General features: G+C 34.6%; 1 protein-coding gene across 1 annotated transcript in view; it reads left to right on the forward strand.

Annotated features, from left to right (window-relative positions):
- The window catches only part of LOC108536930 (UDP-glucuronosyltransferase 2A3), a 26,380-nt gene that overhangs the window by 2,042 nt on the left and 11,651 nt on the right, over positions 1-12,687 (forward strand). The window contains 1 exon segment of the mRNA XM_017884027.1: positions 4,841-4,989. Coding sequence (XP_017739516.1) covers positions 4,841-4,989 — 149 coding nt within the window.

Genomic DNA, 12,687 nt, shown 5'->3' on the forward strand with positions numbered 1-12,687 from the left:
TTTTTTTTTTTTTTTTTTTTGAGACGGAGTCTTTAAAAATCATTTCACTTGATCATTGAGCAGCTTGAAATAAGAAATTAAATTAATAACTAGATTTATTCCATAGCTCCAACTTACTAAATTATTGATTATTATATATTTTATAGGATTACCTATTGTGAGTCTAAATCAAGAGTACATATTAAAACAACTATAGGAAAAAGGATATCAATCAATTTCAATTCATGGTTTTATTTCCATGAGTTCTTATGCACAGGCATATTTCATTTTATTATACTTTGCTTTATTGTGCTTCACAAAAAATGAAATTTACAAGTTAAAAATTTTTGAAAACCCTGCATCAAGCAAATCAATTTTGCATAATATTTCCAACAGAAAATATGTACTTTTTGACTCTATCTCATATTGGTATTTATTGGACTTTTTCAAATGTTTCATTATTATATCTGTTATGGTGATCTTGGATCAGTTTTCTTTGATGGTTACATGTTTACCAGCTTGGGGACACCTTGGTTTCTTCCCGTATAAGACTGCAAACTTAATTATAAATGTTGTGCATGTACTAACTGCTTCACTGATTTGTTTCCCTATCCCACTTCTTCTGAGGCCTCCCTATTCCCTGAGACACAGTAACATAACATACAATGACTTCTACATGTTCCAGTGAAAAGAAAACTAGCAGTTCTCTCAATTTAAATCAAAATGTAGAAAGAAATAAGTTTAACGAGTACTATAGTTTAGATAGAGTTTGCTTGTCTCTACAAAATCCTGTGTTGAAATTCGATCACCAATAATGGAGGTGGGTATTGATGGGAGGTGTTTGGGTAATTAGAGTAGATCTCTTATGAGTACATTAATGCTCTCCCTGGGGAAAAGGGTGAGGGAGTTCTCACTCTATTAGGTACTAGGAGAGATAATTATTAAAAAGAGCCAGGAACATCCACCCTCTTTCTCTTGCTTAATCTCTCATTTTCTGATCACTGCACTTGCTGGCTCCTAACATCTTCTGCAATGAGTGGAGGAAACCAGAGGTCTTCACCAGATGCAGATGTTGGTGCCATGGTGCCGTGTTTCTTGTATATCCTGAAGAATTGTGAGCCAAATAAAAACCTTCTTCTTTTACAAATTAGACAGGCTCAGTTATTCCTTTATAGCAACAAAAAGGACTGAGACAGGCCAAAACCTACACCATTGTACCAAACAGTTAAACAGAATGTGAATGCAAAGGAAAAGTTTTGGGAGGAAACTAAAAGTGCTACTCCAGTGTACATACAAATGATAATAATAAATAAATATTATCACTGCAGATATGGAGAAAATTTTAGTTGTCTGGAGAGAAAATCAAATCAGCTAGCTGGCTGCAGTGATTCATATCTGTAATCCCAGTGACTTGGGAGGCTCAGGTGGGAGAATGGCTTGAGCCCAGCAGTTTGAAGTCCAAGGCTGCAGTGAGCTATGATTGCTCCACTGCACTCCAACCCAGATGATAGAGCAAAACCACTTAAAAAAAAAAAAAAAAAAAAAAAAAAAAAAAAAAAAAAAAAAAAAAAAAAAAAAAGAAAAAAAAAAAAAAAAAAAAATTAAACCAGCCACAACATTGCCTTAAGTTTTGGCTTTAGCTAAAAACTGATACATAGTAAAACCTTTACTATTCAATTGCATGAAGTCTTAGAGAGAAGAGGAAGGTGCAGAAAACAGACTGAAGCTAGCAGAGGTTGACTAATGAAGCTTACAGAAATAAACTGCCTACGTGATGTAAAAGTTCAATGTGAATCAGTAGAAAGTCATGCGGAAGACTTAGCTAATATTCTCAGCAAAGGTGGTTGCAATAAACAACTGATTTTCCATGTAGACCAAACAGCCTTCTGTTGGAAGAAGATGCCATTTAAAACTTTCGTAGCTGGCCGGGCGCGGTGGCTTAAGCCTGTAATCCCAGCACTTTGGGAGGCCGAGACGGGCGGATCACGAGGTCAGAAGATCGAGACCATCCTGGCTAATACGTGAAACCCCTGTCTCTACTTAAAATACAAAAAACTAGCCGGGCTGACTAGGCGGGCGCCTGTAGTCCCAGCTACTTGGGAGGGCTGAGGGCAGGAGAATGCCGTAAACCCGGGAGGCGGGCTTGCAGTGATCTGAGATCCGGCCACTGGCACTCCAACCTGGGTGGCAGGCAAGACTCGTGTCTCAAAAAAAAAAAAAAAAAAAAAAAAAAAAAAAAAAACTTTCGTAGCTAAAAGAGGAAAAGGCTAATACTTGGCCTTCAAAGCTACATAAAAACAGGCTGAATCTCCTGTAATGGGCTAAAACAACTGGTAAACAAAGTTAAAGCAATGCTCATTTACTGTTGTAATAATTAATAGAGGACTCAATAATTATGTTAAATCTACTTTTTCTCTGTGTTCTATCAATGGAACAACAAAGCCTGGATGATATTCACATCTGTATATGACATGGTTACTTGAATATTTTAAGCACACTGTTGACCCCTAATGCTCAAAAAAAAAAAAAAAAAAAAGGATTTTTTTTCAAAATATTGCTGCTCATCGACAATTCACATGGTCACCAAAGAGATCTGATTAAGATGTATAGATATTAATATCATTTGCATGCTTGCTATCATTACATCCATATTACATTCCATGGATCATATAACCTTGACTTTCAAGGCTTATGTAAGATATATATTTTGTAAGACTATAGCTCTCACTAATAGAGAAAGTATATTAAAATCTTCTCAAAAGGATTTTCATTCTAGATTCCATTAAGAACATTCATGATTCATGAGAGAAATTCAACATATTTACATTAACAAGAGTTTGGAAAAAATTGATTCCAACTCTCCTGGATGATGTTGAGGGATCGAAGCCATCATTTGAGGAATTAACTGTGGATGGGGTGTTCATGGAAAAAGAAATAAAATTATAAGTGGGCCTGAAGGTTTATCTAAATTGCTATAATATCATGATAAAACTAAAACCTGTAAAACAGGTGAAGAGATGCTTTTAAACAGTTGCTTTTGCAGATGAACAAAGAAATTGGTTTCGTGAGTTGGAATCTTCTCCCAGTGAAAATGCTATGAATGTTGTTTAAATGGCTACAACTGACTTAGAATATTACACAAACTTAGTTGATAAGACAGCATCAGGGTTTGGGAGAACTGACTCAAATTTTGAAAGAAATTCTACTATGGGTAAACTGCTATGAAACAGCATCATATGCTACAGAGAAATCTTTCATGAAAAGATGAGTCAATTCATGCAAAAATCTTCATTGTTGTATAATTTTAAAAATTGTCCAGCTACCTTGATCAATCAACAGTAATCAACAGCGAAGCAAGATCCTACACCAGAAAAAAAACAAACAACAACAACCAAAACCTCACTTGCTGAAAGCTCATCTGACTATTAGCACTTGTTAGCAATACTTTTAACTAAGGTATGTGCATTGTTTTTTAAACGTGATGATATTGCACAGCTAAAAGACTACAAGATATGGTTAACATAACTTTTATATGTCCTGGGACCCAAATTTGTGTGAATCACTTTATTGGCATATTCCTTTTATTGAGATGAACTGAAATTTAACCTGCAATATCTCCAAGACATGTGTGTATGGCATTTCAAATAAGACGTAATTTATCTACTTTAATATAAAAAGCAAATTTAATTTTCCTTCCGTTGATCGTCTTTATACACGTTACTGCATATTTATCCTTAAAATATTGAATGACTCCAATTGTTCAAAACTGAGTCTTTCTGAAATGAGAACTAATATCATATTAATTAAAAACACCTAGAGGATGGTAATGCAGGTAGCATGTGAGGCACAGAAAACAACAAATCTAGAGGAGGTAAATGCATTTGCTTGGAAGTTGAGAGATAGCTCTATTCTAATTTCTGGTAACTTCAAACAGAGTATCTTCAGTACAATTTATTCAATATCAAATTAAAGGCATTTGGATTTATGACCTAGGAAATAACTCCAAACCTTAAAATGTGATGACCTTAATAAAGAGGCTCTCCACACTATGGTGTATAACACCACCAACTTTGATTTGAATTTTAAAGAGAAAAGAATTCTCTTATGGGGTTTTATCTTTTTATCAGTTACAAAATATGTTTTTGTAAAGAGATACAAATTACTTCATTATTTGCAGTTAGCCATTCTTCTGATTAAAAGTGTAAAATTAAATCTTGAAACTGTGTTTTTCTTCAAAACACATCATCTGAGAGAAACACTACAGTAAGTATATGATAATCATAGTATGTACATGGGTGCTTCACAACCCAAAAAGAGGATTGCTATGGGTGAAAATTAGTCAAGGAATTCCTACTAATAAAATGATAACCTATTAATTAAGGTAATGATATTCAATTCAGCATGTTAAAGGGAACTGATCCTGGTGGGATTATGGAAAGATACACCTCTGACTATAGATTAGAAAACACAGAGATGTTATTTGGTGAAGATATTGTGGGACTCATCTATCATCTACAATTAACTTGGAGAGGGAAAAAATGAGTAATAAATTTATTTGTATTTTGGAGTTGTGTCTTTTTTTAAGTTGTGAAAATACACTTAAATATAACTGTTTGTCCTTCCTTCCTTCCTTCCTTCCTTCCTTCCTTCCCTCCTTTCATTCTTTGTCTTCTTTCTTTTTTCCTTTCTTTCTTTTTTCTTCTGTATTATTTCAATAATTCTCCCTTTCATTTGACATCTAAAAGCCATGCTGTTCTAGAGGACTTAAACTTATTTTTTTCTTAATAGTTTATTGAAAAATTAGTGGTAAAATTTTTATTTAAATTGTATGTTAATTCATTCTGTTATTTATTTTATTTAGGAAGGCCCACTACATTATGTGAGACTGTGGGAAAAGCTGAGATATGGCTAATACGAACATATTGGGATTTTGAATATCCTCAACCATACCAACCTAATTTTGAGTTTGTAGGAGGATTGCACTGTAAACCTGCCAAACCTTTGCCTAAGGTAGGACTATTATATTAAGGAATATTATGTACTTTATGACATGACTTGTTTTCCCCTGAAAGATTACAACCTTAGTTATAGAAAGATGATGTTGAATGTCTTCTGTTTGCAACTCTGTATTTATTTTCCATGCCACAGGGGCTTTTACAGGTGATATATGTGTTTTCTGCATTACGATAAGAAAGTAGGCAGAAGAATGTCATGATTAGAATAAATTTTAAAATACTAGTGTTACAATAGTTTGGATAATGCGTTGAATTAGTACAGAGTTGGAGCCATGAAGATCACTAAAAAGAATGTTCAATCCTTTCTCACAATCAAACTGGGCTTATGAACAAGGATATTTGTCATGATAGTACAGAAATAATCGTATTTTCATGAGACATATTGGATACATTCCACAGGAGTTGGTGAGTGAGAGAAAATAAGTGATGAAGGAAGACAAGAAATAAAGGAAATTTTCTATAAATGGAATGTTTACGTGTTTAAAGATAGTGATGGGTTTTACTCAAATAAGTACTTAGAAGTAATCTTGTTTGTGATTTGTGTGATGAATTCTGTATTGTGACTATCCACTTAGAGCTCATGAGAATTTTAGATGAGGTTTTATAAAAGCCACTTGAGAAAAACAAGGTTGCAATCTCTGTAGACAGAAATCTAAATATTGATAGTCATCAGGACAAAGTAGAGCTCATGGAAATGATTTTGCAGCCTGCGGGTTTCTTTTTGAGTGAAAACAAAATTGTATACTATATTCCTAAATGATTAGAGGAAAAAAATTATAGTTCAAGGAATGTTGAAACAGTATTGAGAAGCAAAAGCGAGTAATAGCTGTTCTCGATTTTTAATAGTTTTGTAAGTATGTCTTGAGTTCATTGTCCCAAAAGTGGCTATTAGCTCTAGCTTTGACCTGACAAGGTTCCAGGGTATTTAGTCATGGAAATTCATAATCTACCTCTCATGAGATACTTTTTATTGTGATGAACAGCCTAATGCCTAAGTGTGCAATCTATACCAAGATTGTTCTTATAGGGAACTTGTTTACATTGGAAGACACCAATGTGTCTCTTGTATGTTCTATGTCTTCTTTATTTCTACAAAGGTAACCACTCTATAGGAAATCGTGACCAGGCCAGACGTTATGTTTGTGTTGGTCAAGTGAGAAACAGAGGAGAAACTTAACCAAACGCATAAAATAACAGAATCTGTGCACTTTCACCATTTCTAGAGAAGAGTTCAGCATCCCTTACAGGGACACTGGGAATAAGAAAGTTCTCTGGGAAAAGCACATTCGACAATGAATGAAGACCAAGAAAGAGAGTGAGGGACCTGTGTTCCAAAATGTTTACTGGGATCCAGGGTGTTACCTACGTGGGTTTCCAGTGGGGAACTGTAATTGGGAGGTTTAATGAAAGCAGGCACAAGTTCCTTGGAGGCATTCTGAGACTGAAAGGTAGTCACTTTGGCATATCTGCACAGTCACTGTGGAGTACAGAGGATCAGTGATGCAAGTCCAAGTGGGTTGTATCTAGATGTCCTATAGGATGGTTATCAGGAGGCAGTGTGTAAGCAAAGATACTGACTGAACACATTGAAGAAATGGAAGGAGGTGGAAGATTTTAAGTAGAGTCAGTGTTGACTGAGACCTGCTTCTGCTATGGGAAAGTTCAACTTATATTTTAAATGCATAGCTAGACAACATAAAATTGTAAGAATTTACCACAATAGCTATGGTAACAATACTAGGTTTACCAATCGCTACAGGGTGAAAAGAAAAACCTCATTTCCTGTTTTACGGAAATATAATCAAAATCCTTTTAGGAAGGTTTCAGAGCCAGTAGGATTTCCAGAAAAATTACGGGCTTTGTGGTAAGATGTGTATTGATGAATACAATTTTATTTGTTAATTGCTAATATAATTTTACTTACCAGGAAAGTTATACCAGAAAATCAATATCTCGTAAGTCATGGCATCTGTATCTAAAAAAGAGATACAGAAGGAGAGGTGACAATTTTCATCATTCTATAGGTAATCTGCCATGCCTATTATTAGCCTTTATCCTCACACTCCAAATTTTACACACACACACACACAAACGCACACACACAAACACACACTCACATAAATGATCATAGAAGTCATTTTTTTAAAAAGTTGGATCCATAGAGTATTAATTTATTAGGTAAAAGCTTTCGTGCTGATAATTTTACAAGTTTAATTGAGATACATTAATTTAGTCTTACACTAAATATTTAGTCTTACACTAAATATTTCTTTTATTTTATTTTAAAATTTGACATATAATAATTGCACATGTTTAAAAGAAATGCTGTGGTATTGCAATACATTTATACATTGTATAATAATTATATCAAGATACTTAATAAACCCATCATCTGAATGTTTATCATTTCTTTGTGGTGATAACATTCAAAAACCTGCTTTCTAACTATCTTGAAATATATAATACATTACTATTAACTATAGTTACCCAACAACTTAATATAATAACAGAACATATTCTTCCAAATTATAACTTTGAATCCATTGATCCACCATTTCTCATCGCCCTCCTTACTATCTCTTCACCCTCTAGTAACCACAATTCTACTCTCTACTTCCATTATGATTAATTTTTTTGATTCCACATATAAGGGATACCATGCTATCTCTGCCTGGATTATTTCAGTTAACATTACGCTCGGCAGGTTGATTCATATTTCTACAAATGACAGAATTTCATTCTTTTATATATATATTTAATGAAATGTATATATATACACATTGGAAAAAATATATATATCTCTCTCCAGTGGAATGCTATTGAGCTATAAAAAAGTTAATATATAATAGAAATAGCGCTTATATATATCTAATGGAATGGATATATATATAATGGATTTGATATCTATGGCTATACAGATAAACACACATGATACATATATCCATTCCATTGAATATATGTGTGTATATATATTCAATTACATATATATTAATTCCATTGAATATATATATTCAATTATATATATATATATATTCATTCCATTGAATATATATATTCAAGAAAGCATATATATATCCAATGGAATGGACACATATATATGTATATATTTTTTCCATATTTTGCTTATGTATTTATTCATTAAAGGATGTTTAGGTTGACTCATTCCTTGGGTATATGAATAATGGTGATGTAAACATAGAAGGAGAGCTATCTCTATGACTTTTTAGTTTATTTAAATATATACCCAGTAATGGAAATGCTGTGTCATATGGTAGTTTGATTTTCAATTTTTGAGAAACTACCATACCATTTTCCTTACTGATTGTAATAATTTGCATTTCCCTCAACACTTTATAAAAGATCCTCTTTCTCAGCATACTTGTTAACACTTGTTTTTTTTGTTCATCTTTTTGATAATAGCCATAACAAAGGTGATGTGATATCTCATTTTAGTTTTGATTTGCATTTCCCTGATAATTAGTGATTTTGAGCATTTTGCAATATACTTCTTAGTCACTGATAGTCTTCTTTTGAGAAATGTCTATTCAGGTATTTTGCTTATTTTTTAATCAAATTAGTAATTAATTTTTATTGACTGATGTTACTTCTATGTATATTTGAGATACTAACTCATTGTCAGATTCATAGTTTGCAAATTTTTTTCGTGTTGTGGATTGTTTCTTCACTCTATTGTTTGCTTCATTTTCTCTGCACAAGTTCAATACTTTGATATAACCCATTTATATACTTTTGCTTTTGTTGGCTGTGCTTCTGAAGTCCTATCCAAAAAAAAGAAAAAAAAAAAAAATCATTGCCTAGACCAATGTCACAAATCATTCCTCTTATAGTTTCTTCTAGGAATTGTATAATATTTGGTCTTTATTTTAAATTTGTAATTCATTTTTACTTACTTTGTGTATGGTAAGAGATAGGGGTCTAGTTTCATGTTTTGCAGGTGGACATGCAGTTTTCCTAGCATCATTTAGTGAAGAGGTTGTCTTTTTTCTATTATGTGTTCTTGGCACCTTTGTCAAAAGTCAATTAGCTGCTATCTTCCTCCATTTGTGTTGTTATAAAGGAATACATGAGACTAGAAAATGCATATAGCAAATAGAATTATTTGAATCATAGTTCTGCATACTGTACAAGAAGCACAGAACTGACTTCTACTTGGCCTCTGGCAAGGTTCTCAGGATGCTTCCACTTGTGGTAGAAGGCAAACAAGAGGTGGTATATGCAAAGGTCACATGACAAGAGATGAGTCCACAAAGAGGGGATGTGGGGGAGTGCCAGGTTTTGCTAAACAACTCGCTCTTATAAGAACTAATAAACATTCCCCTCTCAGGAAGGGGATTAATCTATTCATGAGGGATATGCTTCCATGACACAAGCACATTCTGTTAGGTTCTACCCCCAATATGGGGGATCAAATTTTAACATGAAGTGTGGAGGGCTCAACTACCCATACTATGATAGCAGTAAATGTATAAATTTATTTTGTGGATCTCTATTCTATATAGCATTGGTCTATATATCTGTCTCCATGCCACTACCATACCGTTTTGATGATGACATCTATATATATAATCCTTTAAGTTCTAGGGTAAATGTGCATGATGTTCATGTTTGTTACATAGGTACACATATTCCATGTTGGTTTGCTGTATGCATCAACTTGTCATTTACATTAGGTGCTTCTAAGACTATCCCTCCCCCAGCACCCCAGCCAACAACAGGCCAGGTATGTGATTTTCCCTGCCCTGTTAATTCTATTTTTAATATATTTTTGAGAAACCTCCATACTGTTTTCTAGTAGTGCCATTTTTTTCCCCTGGTGTGTGATGTTCCTCTTCCTGTGTCCAAGTGTTCTCATTGTTCAATTCCCACCTATTTCAATTCCCACCTACGAGTGAGAACATGTGATGTTTGTTTTTTTTTTTTTTTTTTTTTTTTTTTTGAGATGGAGTCGCACTCTGTCACCCAGGCTGGAGTGCAGTGGCCGGATTAAGATCACTGCAAGCTCCGCCACCTAGGTTTACGCCATTCTCCTGCCTCAGCCTCCCGAGTAGCTGGGACTACAGGCGCCCGCCACCTCACCCGGCTAATTTTTTGTATTTTTTTTAGTAGAGACGGGGTTTCACTGTGTTAGCCAGGATGGTCTCGATCTGCTGACCTCGTGATCCGCCCGTCTCAGCCTCCCAAAGTGCTGGGATTACAGGCTTGAGCCACCGCGCCCGGCCGTGATGTTTGGTTTTCTTTTCTTGCAATAGTTTGCTGAGAATGATGGTTTTCAGCTTCATCCATGTCCCTCAAAAGGACATGAACTCATCCTTATTTATGGCTGCATAGTATTCCATGGTGTATATGTGCCACATTTTCTTTATCTAATCTATCATTGGTGGACATATGGGTTGGTTCCAAGTCTTTATTATTGTGAATAGTGCTGCAATTAACATATGTGTGCATGTGTCTTTATAATAGCATGATTTATAATCCTTTGGGTATATTCCCAGTAATGGGATCACTGGATCAAAAGGTATTTCTAGTTCTAAATCCTTGAGGAATCTCCACACTGTCTTCCACAATGGCTGGACTAATTTACATTCCCACCAACAGTGGAAAAGTGTTCCTATTTCTCCACATCCTCTCCAGCATCTGTTGTTTCCTGACTTTTTAATGATCATCATTATAACTCACATGCAATAGTATCTCATTGTGGTTTTGGTTTGCATTTCTCTGATGACCAGCGATGATGAGCATTTTTTCATTTGTCTGTTGGCTTCATAAATGTCTTCTTTTGAGAAGTGTCTTTTCATATCCTTTGCCCACGTTTTGATGGAGTTGTCTGTTTTTTTTCCCATAAATTTGTTTAAGTTCATTGTAGATTCTGGATATTAGCCCTTTGTCAGATGGGTAGATTGCAAAATTTTTCTCCCATTCTGTAGGTTGTCTGTTCACTCTGATGGTAGTTTCTATTGCTGTGCAGAAGCTCTTTAGTTTAATTAGATATCATTTGTCTATTTTGGCTTTTGTTACCATTGCTTTTGGTGTTTTAGTCATGAAGCCCTTGCCCATGCCTATGTCCTGAATGGTATAGCCTAGGTTTTCCTCTAGGATTTTTACAGTTTTAGGTCTAACATTTAAGCCTTTCATCCATCTTAAATTAATTTTTGTATAAGGTGTAGGAAGGGATCCATTTTCAGCCTTCTACATATGACTAGTGTGTTTTCGAACACCATTTATTAAATAGGGAATTCTTTCTCCATTTCTTGATTTTGTCAGGTTTGTCAAAGATCACATGGTTAGAGATGTGTGGTGTTATTTCTGAGGCCTTTGTTCTGTCCCATTGGTCTATATATCTGTTTTAGTACCATTACCATGCTGTTTTGGTTACTGTAGCCTTGTAATATAGTTTGAAGTCAGGTACTGTGATGCCTCCAGCTTTGTTATGTTTGCTTAGGATTTTCTTGTCAATGTGGGCTTGTTTATACTTCTACATTCACTTTAAGGTAGTTTTTTTCCAATTCTGTGAAGAAAGTCATCGGTAGCTTGGTGGATGGGCATGGCATTGAATCTATAAATTACCTTGTGCAATATGGCCATTTTCACGATATTGATTCTTCCTATCCATAAGTATGGAATGTTATTCCATTTGTTTGTGTCCTCTTTTATTTCGTTGAGTGGTGGTTTGTAGTACTCCTTGAAGAGATCTTTCACATCCCTTGTAAGTTGGATTCTTAGGTATTTTATTCTGTTTGTAGTAATTGTGAATGAGAGTTCAGTCATGATTTAGCTGTTTGTCTGTTATTGTTGTATAGGAATGCTTGTGATTTTTGCTCATTGATTTTGTATCCTGAGATCTTGCTGAAGTTGCTTGTCAGCTGACGGAGACTCTGGGCTGAGATGAAGGGGTTTCTTAAATATGCAGTCATGTCATCTGCAAACAGGGACAATTTGATTTACCATTTTCCTAATTAAATACGTTTTTTTCTTTCTCTTTCCTGATTGCCCTGGCCAGAGCTTCCATCACTGCATTGAATAGGAGTGGTGAGAGAGGGCATCCTTGTCTTGTGCCAGTTTTCAAAGAGAATGCTTCCAGTTTTTGCCCACTCAGTATGATATTGGCTATGTGTTTGTCATCAATAGCTCTTATTATTTTGAAATGTGTTCCATCAATTCCTAGTTTATTGAGAGTTATCAGCATGAATGGTGTTAAATTTTGTTGAAGGCATTTTCTGCATCTATTGGTATAATCATGTGAGTTTTGTCATTGGTTCTGTTTATGTGAAGGATTACATTTATCGATTTGTGGATGTTGAACAAAACTTACATCCCAGGGATGAAGCCAACTTGATCGTGGTGGATAAACGTTTTGACATGCAGCTGGATTTGAATTGCCAGTATTTTATTGAGGGTTTTTGCAGTTATACTCCTCAGAGATATTTGTCTAAAATTCTCTTTTTTTGTTGTTGTGTCTTTTCCAGGCTTTGGTATCAGGATGATGCTGACCTCATAAAATGAGTTAGGAAGGATTTGCTGTTTTTTCTATTGATTGGAATGGTTTCAGAAGGAATGGTACCAGCTCCTATTATTTGTACCTCTGATAGAATTTGGCTGTGAATCCATCTGGTCCTGGGCTTTTTTTTTTTTTTTTTTTTTTTTTGGGGGAGTATTTTTTTCCCCTATTTTTTTG

Source organism: Rhinopithecus bieti, unplaced genomic scaffold (assembly GCF_001698545.2).
Source record: "Rhinopithecus bieti isolate Rb0 unplaced genomic scaffold, ASM169854v2 scaffold_14002, whole genome shotgun sequence".
NCBI classification, from domain to species: Eukaryota; Metazoa; Chordata; class Mammalia; order Primates; family Cercopithecidae; genus Rhinopithecus; species Rhinopithecus bieti.